Source organism: Ranitomeya variabilis, chromosome 3 (genome assembly GCF_051348905.1).
Source record: "Ranitomeya variabilis isolate aRanVar5 chromosome 3, aRanVar5.hap1, whole genome shotgun sequence".
NCBI lineage: Eukaryota > Metazoa > Chordata > Amphibia > Anura > Dendrobatidae > Ranitomeya > Ranitomeya variabilis.
Window position 1 is genome coordinate 728,413,208 of NC_135234.1, and position 15,366 is coordinate 728,428,573.

Below are 15,366 nucleotides of genomic sequence, written 5' to 3' on the forward strand. Positions count from 1 at the left end.
TGATGGCAATAAAGGAGATCTTCCTACCAGGTATCACAAACCATACTATTGTGAATTCCGTTCTGGAGCTCCCTCCTGTGGTTGCTAATGGTATTTTTGCGAGTTCTGCCTTTGGGCTCCCTCTGGTGGTTTCGAGTGGAACTGCTGCTCCTTTAGGTAGCTGTAGCAGCTGCCTCCACTGATCGCCTTGCCTGGGTTTGTTATTTAAACCTGCTCTGGGCTTTAGTTCATGCCAGCTGTCAATGTTCTTGGTTGGATTTGGTTCTCTCCTTGGATTTCTCATATGGCCTGTCCTTGTCAGCAAAAGATAAGTTTTTGCTAGTTCTTGTTTGTCCATTTATTTGGACTCTATTGCTCTGCAAATATGTCTCTTTTTGTCCAGCTTGTCACTATGTCATATTCAGGCTAGCTGGAAGCTCTGGGGAAGCAGATTTGCCCCTCCACACCGTGAGTTGGTGTGGAGTTCATTTTTGTAAACTCTGCGTGGATCTTGTAGTTTTTAATACTGACCGCACAGTATCCTTTTCTCTCTGTCTAGCAAGTTTAGTATTGGCCTCCTTTGCTGAAATCTGATTTCATTTCTGTGTACGTCATTTCCCTCTCCACTCACAGTCAATATATGTGGGGGGCTGTCTTTCCTTTGGGGGTTTTCTCTGAGGCAAGATAGCTTTCTATTTCCTACTTTAGGGGCAGTTAGCTCTTAGGCTGTGACGAGGTGTCTAGGGAGAGTCAGGAACATCCCACGGCTATTACTAGTGTTGTTGTTAGGATTAGGAACTGCGGTCAGTAGAGATACCACCTCCTCAGAGCTCGTCCCATGTTGCGTTTTAGCCACCAGGTCATATCAGTGTGGCCTCTTAACCACCAGGTCATAACAGTACAGCTGGCCCACAAATGTGTTAAATGCATCTCAAAAGAGGGAAAAGAAAGTTCTGAGTCATTTTTTTTTCCTTTGTAGCTTGTTTTGTCTTTTTTTCCCCTTAATCTCTGGGTGGTTCAGGATTTTGGTGCTGATATGGAGGTTCAGGGTCTGTCCTTGTGTGTGGATCAACTCGCTGCAAGGGTACAGAGTATCCAAGATTATGTTGTCCAGACTCCGGTATTAGAGCCTAGAATTCCTATTCCTGATTTGTTTTCTGGGGATAGATCTAAATTTTTGAACTTCAAAAATAATTGCAGATTGTTTTTTGCTCTGAGACCCCGTTCCTCTGGTGACCCCATTCAGCAGGTGAAGATTGTTATTTCTTTGCTGCGTGGCGACCCGCAGGACTGGGCATTCTCCCTTGAGCCAGGAAATCCTGCATTGCTCAATATTGACGCATTTTGTCAAGCGCTCGGATTGCTGTATGACGAGCCTAATTCTGTGGATCACGCAGAAAAGACTTTGCTGGCTCTGTGTCAGGGTCAGGAAGCAGCAGAAGTATACTGCCAGAAATTTAGAAAGTGGTCTGTGCTCACAAAATGGAATGAGTATGCTCTGGCAGCGATTTTCAGAAAGGGTCTTTCTGAAGCCCTTAAAGATGTTATGGTGGGGTTTCCCACGCCTGCTGGTCTGAATGAGTCAATGTCTTTGGCCATTCAGATCGATCGGCGTCTGCGCGAGCGCAAAGTGGTGCACCATATGGCAGTGTCCTCTGAGCAGAGTCCTGAGCCTATGCAGTGTGATAGGATTTTGACTAGAGCAGAAAGGCAGAAATTCAGACGTCAGAATGGCCTGTGTTTTTACTGTGGTGATTCTGCTCATGCTATTTCTGATTGCCCTAAGCGCACTAAGAGGGTCCCTAGGTCTGTTACTGTTAGTACTGTACAGCCTAAATTTCTCTTGTCTGTTACCCTGATTTGCTCATTGTCGTCCTTTTCTGTTATGGCATTTGTGGATTCTGGTGCTGCCCTGAACTTAATGGACTTAGAATTTGCCAAGCGCTGTGGTTTTTCCTTGGAGCCTTTGCAGAGCCCTATTCCCTTAAGGGGGATTGATGCTACGCCATTGGCCAAGAATAAACCTCAGTACTGGACACAGTTAACCATGTACATGGCTCCAGCACATCAGGAAAATATTCGCTTTTTGGTGTTGCATAATTTGCATGATGTTGTTGTGCTGGGTTTTCCATGGTTACAGGTACATAATAAAGTGCTGGATTGGAGATCTATGTCTGTAACTGGTTGGGGTTGTCAGGGGATACATAGTGATATTCCTTTGATGTCAATTTCCTCGCCCCCGTCTTCTGAAGTTCCTGAGTTTTTGTCGGATTTCCAGGATATATTTGATGAGCCCAAGTCCAGTTCCCTGCCTCCTCATAGGGACTGCGATTGTGCCATTAATTTGATTCCTGGCTGTAAGTTCCCTAAGGGCCGACTTTTCAATCTGTCTGTGCCAGAGCATGCCGCTATGCGGAGTTATGTAAAGGAGTCCTTGGAGAAGGGGCATATTCGCCCGTCTTCGTCACCGTTGGGGGCTGGATTCTTCTTTGTTGCCAAGAAGGATGGCTCCTTGAGACCCTGTATAGATTATCGCCTTCTCAATAAGATCACGGTCAAATTCCAGTACCCTTTGCCTTTACTTTCTGATTTGTTTGCTCGGATTAAGGGTGCCAGTTGGTTTACTAAAATCGACCTTCGAGGGGCGTATAATCTTGTGCGTATTAAACAAGGTGATGAATGGAAAACAGCATTTAACACACCCGAAGGTTATTTTGAATATCTTGTGATGCCATTCGGGCTCTCTAATGCTCCATCGGTATTTCAGTCCTTTATGCATGATATCTTCCGGAATTATCTGGATAAATTCATGATTGTGTATTTGGATGATATTTTGGTTTTTTCCGATGATTGGGAGTCTCATGTGAATCAGGTTAGGATGGTGTTTCAGGTCCTTCGTGCTAACGCGTTGTTTGTGAAGGGGTCTAAGTGCCTCTTTGGAGTTCAGAAGGTTTCTTTTTTGGGTTTTATTTTTTCTCCCTCGGCTATTGAAATGGACCCTGTTAAAGTCCAGGCCATTCATGATTGGACTCAACCCACATCTGTAAAGAGCCTTCAGAAATTTTTGGGCTTTGCTAATTTTTATCGCTGCTTTATTGCTAATTTTTCTAGTGTGGTGAAGCCTCTGACCGATTTGACGAAGAAAGGCGCTGATGTGATGAATTGGTCCTCTGCGGCTGTTGAGGCCTTTCAGGAGCTTAAACGTCGTTTTACTTCTGCCCCTGTGTTGCGTCAGCCAGATGTTTCGCTCCCTTTTCAGGTTGAGGTTGATGCTTCTGAGATTGGGGCAGGGGCCGTTTTGTCTCAGAGAAATTCTGATGGCTCTTTGATGAAACCATGTGCTTTCTTCTCCAGAAAGTTTTCGCCTGCTGAGCGTAATTATGATGTCGGCAATCGGGAGTTGTTGGCTATGAAGTGGGCATTTGAGGAGTGGTGACATTGGCTTGAGGGAGCCAAGCATCGCGTGGTGGTCTTGACTGATCATAAGAATCTGATTTACCTCGAGTCTGCTAAGCGGTTGAATCCTAGACAAGCTCAGTGGTCTCTGTTTTTCTCCCGTTTTGATTTTGTGGTCTCGTATATTCCAGGATCCAAGAATGTGAAGGCTGATGCCCTTTCTAGGAGTTTTTTGCCTGATTCTCCGGGAATTCTTGAACCGGCTGGGATCCTCAAGGAGGGGGTGATTCTTTCTGCCATCTCCCCTGATTTGCGGCGGGTACTTCAGGAGTTTCAGGCTGATAAACCTGACCGCTGTCCAGTGGGGAGACTGTTTGTTCCTGATAGATGGACTAGCAGGGTAATTTCTGAGGTTCATTGTTCGGTGTTGGCTGGTCACCCTGGGATTTTCGGTACCAGAGATTTGGTGGCTAGGTCCTTTTGGTGGCCTTCCTTGTCGCGGGATGTGCGTTCGTTTGTGCAGTCCTGTGGGACCTGTGCTCGGGCTAAGCCTTGCTGTTCCCGTGCCAGTGGGTTGCTTTTGCCTTTGCCTATTCCTGAGAGGCCCTGGACGCATATTTCCATGGATTTTATTTCTGATCTTCCTGTTTCTCAGAAGATGTCTGTCATCTGGCTGGTTTGTGACCGTTTTTCTAAGATGGTCCATTTGGTACCGTTGCCTAAGTTGCCTTCCTCCTCTGATTTGGTTCCATTATTTTTTCAGCATGTGGTTCGTTTACATGGTATTCCGGAGAATATTGTGTCTGACAGAGGTTCCCAGTTCGTTTCTAGGTTTTGGTGGTCCTTTTGTGCTAGAATGGGCATTGATTTGTCTTTTTCTTCAGCATTCCATCCTCAGACAAATGGCCAAACGGAGCGAACCAATCAGACCTTGGAAACCTATTTGAGATGCTTCGTGTCTGCTGATCAGGATGATTGGGTGACCTTTTTGCCGTTGGCCGAGTTTGCCCTTAATAATCGGGCTAGTTCGGCTACCTTGGTTTCGTCTTTTTTTTGCAACTTTGGTTTTCATCCTCGTTTTTCTTAGGGGCAGCTTGAGTTTTCTGACTGTCCTGGTGTGGATTCTGTGGTGGACAGGTTGCAGCAAATTTGGACTCATGTGGTGGACAATTTGACGTTGTCTCAGGAAAAGGCTCAACGTTTTGCTAACCGTCGTCGGTGTGTTGGTCCCCGGCTTCGTGTTGGGGATTTGGTCTGGTTGTCTTCTCGTCATGTTCCTATGAAGGTTTCTTCCCCTAAGTTCAAGCCTCGCTTTATTGGGCCTTATAAGATTTCTGAAATTATCAATCTGGTGTCTTTTCGTTTGGCCCTTCCAGCTACTTTTTCCATTCATAATGTGTTCCATAGATCCTTGTTGCGGAGATATGTGGTACCTATGGTTCCCTCCGTTGATCCTCCTGCTCCGGTGTTGGTTGAGGGGGAATTGGAATATGTGGTGAAGATTTTGGATTCTCGTTTTTCGAGGCGGAAGCTCCAATATCTGGTCAAGTGGAAGGGTTATGGCCAGGAGGATAATTCTTGGGTTGTTGCCTCCGATATTCATGCTGCCGATTTGGTTCGTGCTTTCCATTTGGCTCGTCCTGATCGGCCTGGGAGCTCTGGTGAGGGATCGGTGACCCCTCCTCAAGGGGGGGTACTGTTGTGAATTCCGTTCTGGAGCTCCCTCCTGTGGTTGCTAATGGTATTTTTGCGAGTTCTGCCCTTGGGCTCCCTCTGGTGGTTTCGAGTGGAACTGCTGCTCCTTTAGGTAGCTGTAGCAGCTGCCTCCACTGATCGCCTTGCCTGGGTTTGTTATTTAAACCTGCTCTGGGCTTTAGTTCATGCCAGCTGTCAATGTTCTTGGTTGGATTTGGTTCTCTCCTTGGATTTCTCATATGGCCTGTCCTTGTCAGCAAAAGATAAGTTTTTGCTAGTTCTTGTTTGTCCATTTGTTTGGACTCTATTGCTCTGCAAATATGTCTCTTTTTGTCCAGCTTGTCACTATGTCATATTCAGGCTAGCTGGAAGCTCTGGGGAAGCAGATTTGCCCCTCCACACCGTGAGTCGGTGTGGAGTTCATTTTTGTAAACTCTGCGTGGATTTTGTAGTTTTTAATACTGACCGCACAGTATCCTTTTCTCTCTGTCTATCAAGTTTAGTATTGGCCTCCTTTGCTGAAATCTGTGTAAGTCATTTCCCTCTCCACTCACAGTCAATATTTGTGGGGGGGGGCTGTCTTTCCTTTGGGGGTTTTCTCTAAGGCAAGATAGCTTTCTATTTCCTACTTTAGGGGTAGTTAGCTCTTAGGCTGTGACGAGGTGTCTAGGGAGAGTCAGGAACATCCCACGGCTATTACTAGTGTTGTTGTTAGGATTAGGAACTGCGGTCAGTAGAGATACCACCTCCTCAGAGCTCGTCCCATGTTGCGTTTTAGCCACCAGGTCATATCAGTGTGGCCTCTTAACCACCAGGTCATAACACCATACACCACACTTCCACTTCACACTCCAGTCCACCAGGGGGAGCCTTGCTCCTATCTACTAGGGCACTCCTCACAAAAGGGTAAAACTGGTGGGCTGGATAGAAGGTTAGAGAGAAGCTGACTGGGCTTTGCCCAGGCAACACCTGTCAGGCAGACAGGGGGAAAGGAGGAACATCGGAGCTGCAGACAGACGGCCCCTGACAGGGGTGGGATCCTGTCGGAGGCCTAGCGGGAAAGACACGGAGCTGCGCCTGCCCCACGTGTGGCAGCATCCTAAGAAAGGACACGAAGAGAATTGTATTGTAGAGGGTGAGAAATGAAGTCATAGCACAAGGAGATAACACCAGAAGGAGTTCTGCCCTGTAATAGGCTGCCTCCTTCTGAGGTGCGTAGCCGGTGGCTGGAACACCGAGGGAGCAATTGTCTTCAAGCCTTGCTCCAGAGACCGGCAGGACAGTCAATTCCAAGTTGGCTGCCCGACCTTAATACCTAGGAGACACGGTGGCAACTTGTGGGGGCCGGGGCGTCTCTAGGGTCCCTGTAAAAAGCCTCAGGCCATCAGTCATACGGGTTTGTCCTATCCATACTATCTGGGGGACAGAGGAAGAAATAACATCTAGAACATCTACAACAGTTGTGAGGACCTTACCGAGAAGCTCAGCAGGGAGGTACTACAACACACAGGCGCTAGAGGAAGGCTACTGATTTCCACCTGGATAAGGGGACTCTGGTTTTGCCTTCAGACTGCTGGACTCTGCCTACCCTGTGATCTGTGCTCTGGACTGTGGATGCTGAAGCCTTCAGTAAAGGTAAAGAGACTGCACCCTTGTGTCCTCGTTATTCACTGCGCCTTACATCATCCACCATCACCATCTACACTTCTGGGAAGCCCTGGGGATACACTTCACCTGTGGGAAGGTATACCATCTAGCTGCCATAACATCACCCCAGCGGACCCCTCACAGCAGCGTCGGTCACCCTGACCGAATACCACAGGTGGCGTCATGAATTACCCCTCTAAAGACCTTCCCCAAAACCATAAAAACTCTTTCTTTTATTGGACGTCCCTCAAAGGGCCACAGACCAGGTTGGGCCACCGTGACATCCCCCGAACCGAAGGACCCGGTGCCGAGTACCCCATTGCCCTTACGTGGGGGCGCTCCAAAGTGATAAAGTATTCTTGTCTACATTCTAAAAAACTGCTCTGACACTGCTGCTCAAACTTTATCTCAGCTCACGTCTGTTTCTCATAAAGCAGCACATGATGGGGACAGGTTTTCACATGTGTGGCCCAGCTCTCTCTGCTTCTTCTCCTAATTGTGAAAACCACTGATCTCGAATGCAAATCACAAGATTCATGTTATTCCAAGAAATGTGAGCCTACCTAAGAGATATTAATGCAACAAAAGAAAGGACAAAAAGTGCTCCATGCGTGAATCAATCTCAATTAAAGCCACACACTCAGGTTTTCGCATCTGCTCACCTGGGAAGTTTGTGCTGTTGCAGACACAACACTGGTGACAGCTTGAAGAAATTCCACCCGGGCTGCTGCACCGATCGCCCGTTTCAGATGGAACCAAGAACTGAGACCAAAAAGAGAGGATTGCGCTGTCATGAAAGACAGAAGGCCAGTATAAAAGGATTTATTAGACTGAGTATGAAAAAGTTAATTCCAGACCCCAGCTTTTCAAGTTCAGCCTGTTAAATATTTGTGTCTCCTCATATTTCCTAGTCCAACTGAAAAACAGGTTATCTTTGAATCTTTTGTCGAAAAAAATTTGACCCATTGGCAGAAATTACTTCTTGTGTATTATATATCTGATGAAGGAGACGGACCGTCCGTGAAATGCGTAGACTAATAAATCCTTTTGTTCCTGGGACCGACCTCTCCTCCTTCATGACAGCGCCTGCACAATATCACAACCCTCTCTTCTTGGTTTTAAGAGATATTAATTCCATTTGTATATTCGATCAATGTCTAAAACTGATTTACCCGTACTGGCATACTTTCACAGGAATGTTCAGGGTGCTCCTAGAAGGAGGCAGAATCTCTAGTGCCTGGAACATGCACTCATGAGCAGACTGAGGGTTTGCGTTTCCAGACGTGCATTCAAAATGTAAGACACTTTGGCAAGGAAGTGGCATGACTTGCAAAAAGGGATTGTGGTTATGAAAAGCTTTCACTCACAAACTTCGTGCAAAACCATTTCCGAAATTTGTCAAGTACAAAATTACCGCCCAAAGCAAAATCATGATCATGTCCAACTGACAGAGGCAAAAATCTATAATGTGGCTCTTCTTCTACTATGTACAGGTAACAGATGGGAATTTTGGCACTTTAACACCAAGTGCTACTGTTTCTCTGCTGACCCATAGCTACTCCCCTATCAAATAGTATAAGTTCATGTCTCATTTTAAATCTCTGGGTGCCTCTTGATGTAAACGTGTATGTTTCCAATTCATTAACAGAGAGCAGACATCTTTAAAGCAAATAGAAACTAAAACACTGAAAAAAAACGGTAAACACTTTTAACTCATGAGAACAGATGGACATGCAATGAATTGGACAATGAAACATCTGAAGAACTTTACCTTTTCCTCATTCTCAAGTCCAGAGGCATCTAGAACGTTCCGTATTACAAAAGGGGTGGACAGTCTCAACAGGACTTGCTCAAATGTGCAGATGATTTTCGGGGAAACAATTTCAAAACTATCATGAAATGTCATGGTTTTATGGACTTCACATTTAATAAGTTTTCTCAGTCCTTCTCCAAGTTGAAGTATCACCATGTTGGGGTCAAACATCAGATGGAAGGGAAAAGCTCTACAGAATGTGCTGATACTTATCCTCAAGTCGGAAGGAATTTGGGACGATCTTGCTGGAGGTAATTTTGTGATGTTTGCATTATCACATTCCTTAATTTTAAAGATAAGAGTTTTACAGTTACCCGGACTTATAATTTCAGGAATCAGCTTTTCATTGACGTTATTGACTTGTTCAACGTCAACTTTGAGGTGGTAGATCTTCTTTCCCGCTGCTTTTATCATACCAATCATGGCAAACCCTACAATGTGATGGAGATGGAAGCAACTGAGGATGAGGGTCCCATCGGCAAGCTCTTTGCATAGGAAAGAGGGGGATTCAACAGTCACCTGTCTTCCAATTGAAGTCCTAATATGCTCCAACAAAGCATCAAAACCATTGAAGAAGTCAAGTAGTGTTCCTCCGACTGCTCTGAGAACTCTCTCGTTCTCCTCAAAGCAAAGGCTAAAGAACTCCTCGCCAAATCTTTCTTGCAACTCTTCAAACTTCAGCCCTGTAATAAAAGATATATAGACCATATTATTATAATTTCTAAATAATTGATATTAGATATAAGGGTGAATTGTTGTTACAATATTAAGTGCTCATGTAACTGTTTAATCTGATTTTAGGAAATAACATGGAATATTAAACAAAACCAAGCAAAATATGTATGCTTAACATAACAACTTAAAGAATCACTTGGAGGTTTTTTTTTATATCCCTGATGTTTTTTTATTCCCTGATGAATATATTTGCAATTCTCCAAAATATATTGTTTGCTTACTTCTTTGTACTACAAACCCCTGTTCTCTTCCCTTCAGCCTCCATCTTGAATTTCAAATTTCATCATGCATTTCATTTCTTAATGCTCTGCTATCAATATTATGATGCATTAGTACAGCATCACATGTGCAGCTAGAGCCAGTATCAGTTAGAGTCAACACCAGTTGGAGCCAGCAATAGCTAGGGTCAGCACCAGCAAGAGCTAGAGCCAGTACCAGCTACAGCCAGCACCAGCACCAGCCAACAATAGCATCAGCCAGCTGTCTGTGCTACCAGAGCGATTATCCTCTGATCTGTATTGTCCCAAAGGAGACTTGTAAGGTTTTGTCCTGAGGAATGTACACTCTACACCTCATCTTGACTGAAAAAAAACAGAAAAGTAGAAATGCATATTTATAAAAAGAAAAAAAAACCTGAAAGATCACATGGTCGTAAGTATTCAGACCCTTTGCTCAGACACTCATATTTAAGTCACATGCTGTCTATTTCCCTGTGATCCTTCTTGAGATGGTTCTACTCCTTCAATGGAGTCCAGCTGTGTTTAATTAAACTGATAGGACTTGATTTGGAAAGGCGCACACCTGTCTATATAAGACCTCACAGCTCACAGTGCATGTCAGACCAATGAGAATCACTGACCTGGCCAAGGTTACAAAAAATTTCTACAGTATTCAAGGTTCCTAAGAGTAGAGAGTGGCCTCCATAATCCTTAAGTGGAAGACGTTTGGGACCACCAGAAGTCTTCCTACACCTGGCCATCCAGCAAAACTGATCAGTCGTGGGAGAAGAGCCTTGGTGAGAGAGGTAAAGAAGAACCCCAAGATCACTGTGGCTGAGCTCCAGAGATGCAGTAGGGAGATGGGAGAAAGTTCCACAAAGTCAACCATCACTGCAGACCTCTACCAGTAGGGCCTTTATGGCAGAGTGGCCCAATGGAAGCCTCTCCTCAGTGCAAGACGTATGAAAGCCTGCAGAGAGTTTGCTAAAAAACACATGAAGGACTCCCAGACTATGAGAAATAAGATTCTCTGGTCTGATGAAACGAAGATAGACCTTTTTGGTGATAATTCTAAGCGGTACGTGTGGAGAAACCAGACATTGTTCATCACCTGCCCAATACAATCCCAACAGTGAAACATGGTGGTGGCAGCATCATGCTATGGGGTTGTTTTTCAGCTGCAGGGACAGGATGATTGGTTGTCATTGAAGGAAACATAAATGCGGCCAAGTACAGAGGTATGCTAGATGAAAACCTCTTTCAGAGTGCTCTGGACCTTCCAACAAGACAATGACCCTAAGCACACAGCTAAAATAACAAAGGAGTGGCTTTAGAACAACTCTGTGACCATTCTTGACTGGCCCAGCCAGAACCCTGACCTAAACCCAATTGAGCATCTCTGGAGAGACATAAAAATGGCTGTCCACCAACGTTCACCATCCAACCTGACGGAACTGGAGAGGATCTGCAGGGAAGAATGGCAGAGGATCCCCAAATCCAGTTGTAGAAAACTTGTTGCATCATTCCCAAGAAGACTCATGGATATACTAGCTCAAAATTGTGCTTCTACTCAATACTGAGCAAAGGGTCTGAATACTTATGACCATGTGATATTTCTGTTTTTCTTTTTTAATAAATTTGCAAAAATGTCTACATTTCTGTTTTTTTTCAGTCAAGATGGGGTGCAGAGTGTACATTAATGAGAAAAAATGAACTTTTTTGAATTTACCAAATGGCTGCAATGAAACAAAGAGTGAAAAATGTAAAGGGGTCTGAATATTTTCCGTACCCACTGTATAGCACTGAACATAACAAGAGAAGACCCTATATACTAAGGGATGGCGCTTTACATAATAATGGACTTTATTTTGCAAGCAAAAGCATTACTCCAATCATCTCTCTGCAAGTAAAGCTACATTTACTCTGAAAGATAATCGCTGAAGAAGCATGTCTTAGGATATATCCTTTCAGTCTGAACAGGCTGCTGATCATCAGATGAATGAGCAAAACGCTTGTTCAACAAGTGAAATAATTTTTTGTGCAGCACAAGAGATCATCTGTAGACAGGACTTACACTACCGAGAACAAAGATCATGGTTTATCGATCAGTGGTCGTTTAGTGCCACTGATCACCTGTCTAAACCTTTGAACACTGCAGACACAGAATAAATATTTGCAGCCAGTAGCTTACTGCTGACGTCTTGTCTGATTACAGCCATTTGCTTTGCTTCTTCTCCATCTTGTCAAGCCTTATTGTCGACATCCTAAAGCCGTATTGTGGTCACCGCAGAGTTTACCGCCACTGACAATAAAAACGTCACACATATATGTTCCTCATTTTATATGAGCTGCTTCCCAAGGTAGACACCGGAAGGCTTCTTGTTGTAAAACACCTGCTGGTTTATTGTCGAACAGCATAAACCATAGCAGGTTTCAGCAAGTGAACAGAGCCTCTCTTGCATAACGGCGAAACAAAAAGATAACGTATAGAAAAGTCCACCTGTCTGAGGGATTCACCCTCTCAGACCACCATATGTCTTCAGCTCCACCTGGAGTCACCGTTCGGAGTTTTTCCTCTCCAAAAACAACACACAGGCTGCCTCTCAAGTGCAGCCATTTAAACCCAGACCATGTGACTGCTCACATGACTGTGACATCACACAGGTCCTGTTAGCACATGCCCATGCGAAGGTCTCTGAGGGTGGAGATATGGTGGACATCTTCCCACCCACTCTAAATATGACCACATAAAATCAGCCCATGTATGCAACTTTATTTTACCCCTCACAACACATAATGTGCTGGAGGAAAATACTCTGGCTTCACATCACTGACGCCATTATGTGCAGTGACACATATCTCCCCTCGAATACCCTGAGCCGCCTGTTACCCCACTAACTATAATTACTAACTTTTCCCTGCCTAATAAAAATTTAAATGAATTAGCCCCTATGCTCCTCCTGGTCTCCTGATTCATAATGACTACATGGCCTCTCCCCAAATCATTCTAATTATATATCCCAAAATTAAAATTACATACCCCAATATATTATAATTGCATACCCAAAATTCATTAAAATTACATACCCCCAATTCATTATAATTACATACCCCAATTTAGTATGCAATGTCCTCTTTTACACCCCCACCCCCAATTCATTATAATGTAATATCTTCTCACCCATCCCCCAAGCCAAATCACAACATACTGTGCTCTCACCCATCCCCCATCATAATTCATTATAACATGCTGTGTAGTGATGAGCCAATATACTCGTTACTCGAGATTTCCCGAGCACGCTCGGGGGTCCTCCGAGTATTTTTTAGTGCTCGGAGATTTAGTTTTCCACATCGCAGCTGAATGATTTACATCTCTTAGCCAGCTTGATTACATGTGGGGGTTCCTTAGCAACCAGGCAACCCCCACATGTACTTATGCTGGCTAAAAGCTGTAAATCATTCAGCTGCAGCAAGAAAAACTAAATCTCCGAGCACTAAAATATACTCAGAGGTCACCCGAGCATGCTCGAGAAATCTCGAGTAACGAGTATATTCGCTCATCATCACTAATGCTGTGCTCTCACCCATCCGCCATCTCAGTTTATTATAACATACTGTTCTCTCACCATTCCCTATACCAATTAATTCACTTAAAAGAAAAAAAAAAGAATAACTCACCTCTCCTGTTGATTCCCTGCAGCTCTACTTCCTTCCTCTTCTTGGTGACACGTACACGGTAAATGACGCAGCCGCGTGATTACGACATTGCTCCAGCTGAGTCATAGGGCAGTCTCTCTCTTGTCAGCAGAGGAGCAACAGGAACCCTCCCTGCCGGTGATAATCGTTGTCTATGGTGGTAGGCTAAATATTATAATGAAGGCAATCTGGCCATGAGCCCCCAGGACAATTGAAGCCCCGGGCAGTGGCACAGATTGCCCTCATTATAATCCGCCTAATGGTCACAATATATACAAGACATCACCATTGACATCACATCATCACAAGGACCTGTGAAGAATGTACCACCAACAGGATAGTGACGCAGTGATGTTGTTTATTTACTACAAATGTTTGATTAAACTACTGTATCTCCAACAGGCAAATTGTTTTCAGGGATTTTCTCCTTTAGGTTATGCGCACACATTGCAGAATTGCCGCGGAAATTTCCACGGCAATTCTGCAACTCCCTGCCACAGGAAATACGCATGCAGAATTAGCATGCATATTCCCGCTAAACACTAGCATTTTGCAAGTGTAATTAGCTTGCATAATGCTAGCATTTTCCAAGCGATCTGTAGCATCGCTTGGAAAACTGATTGACAGGTTGATAACACTTGTCAAACATAGTGTTTGACAAGTGTGACCAACTTTTTGCTATTGACGCTGTCTATGCAGCATCAATAGTAAAAAGACTAATGGTAAAAAAAAAAAAATCGTGAAATTCTCACCTTCCGGCGTCCCCCACAGCCTTCCCGCTCCTCGCGATGCTCCCGTTCCCAGTAATGCCTCACGGCAATGACCCCAGATGACGTAGTGGTCTCGCGAGACAGCTACATCATCACAGGTCATTGTCGCAATGCATTACTTGGAACGGGAGCATCGCAAGGAGCGGGAAGGCTGTGGGGGACGCTGGAAGGTGAGAATATCACATTTTTTTATTTTAGTTCTCTTTTTTTAACAGGTATACGGTTCCCAGGGCCTGGAGGAGAGTCTGCTCTCCTCCACCCTGGGTACCAACCGCACATGATCCGCTTACTTCCCGCATGGTGGGCATAGCCCCATGCAGGAAGTAAGCAGATCAATGCATTCCTATGTGTGCGGAATCCCCACGATTCCGCACAAAGAATATGCTGTATTTTTTTCCAGAATGCGATTCCGCTGCGGGGAAAAACGCAGCATGTGCACAAAAAATGTGGAATGCATTAAAAATGATGGGATGCTTATGTAAGCTTTTTTTTAGTGTTTTTTTGGTGGAAAACGGCCAAAAAAGCTAAAAAAAAAAGCTAAAAATCCTGAACGTGTGCACATAGCCTTAGTATTGTACATCTCACTCCCATTATATCGTTGAATAAATGTATGCATATATGGGACTTTCTCATGTGCTATTTGGTCTCTCCCTTGCTTAGTAATTATGCTCTTTGACTCCTCCCTTGCTTAGTAATACATCTTTTCCTGTGCTCTTTGACTCCTCCCCTGAATAGTAATGCATCTTTTCCTGTGTTCTTTGACTCCTCTCATACTCAGTAATGCATCTTTTCCTGTGCTCTTTGACTCCTCCCCTGCACAGTAATGCATCTTTTCCTGTGCTCTTTGACTCCTCTCCTGCATAGTAAAGGATCTTTACCTGTGCTCTTTGACTCCTCCCCTGCTTAGTAAAGGATCTTTTCCTGTGTTCTTTGACTCCTCCCCTGCACAGTAATGCATATTCATCTGATCATTTTGAACTCATTTTTAGACTCAAAAATGTGTGTGGTTCTTCAGACACTTAATGTACTTTAATATGTTTACTTTTAGAATTCTTCTATACGCTATGTACATATAATTTTTATGTCATCAGGGCTGATAATACAATAATCACTGTGCAATGTTTTTTTTTCATAATGAGTTTACACTTATCTTTGTTTTGTCAGTGAAATGGAAAATAATGGAAAAATAAAACTGGTATTTAAACAATAAAAAACAAGCAAATGTCATTAAATTTCAAAAAGGGTAAGTAAGAGAAACGGCTCTTAGAACACATACATCAGACGATTTTTGATAATAAAGTCTTTTGTCCATTAGGATACAAAAAAATGTGTTTGCTTCCTCACATTCCAACAACCATAATAAGTAATCTCATTTTTTTCATTTAATTTTTTTTTCATTTCTTTTTCATTGATTTTT

General features: G+C 44.0%; 1 protein-coding gene across 1 annotated transcript in view; it reads right to left on the reverse strand.

Moving 5' to 3' along the window:
* The window catches only part of GUCY1A2 (guanylate cyclase 1 soluble subunit alpha 2), a 338,699-nt gene that overhangs the window by 201,074 nt on the left and 122,259 nt on the right, over positions 1–15,366 (reverse strand). Inside the window, exon 4 of the mRNA XM_077298399.1 lies at positions 8,489–9,213. Coding sequence (XP_077154514.1) covers positions 8,489–9,213 — 725 coding nt within the window. The remainder of the gene's footprint in view (positions 1–8,488; positions 9,214–15,366) is intronic.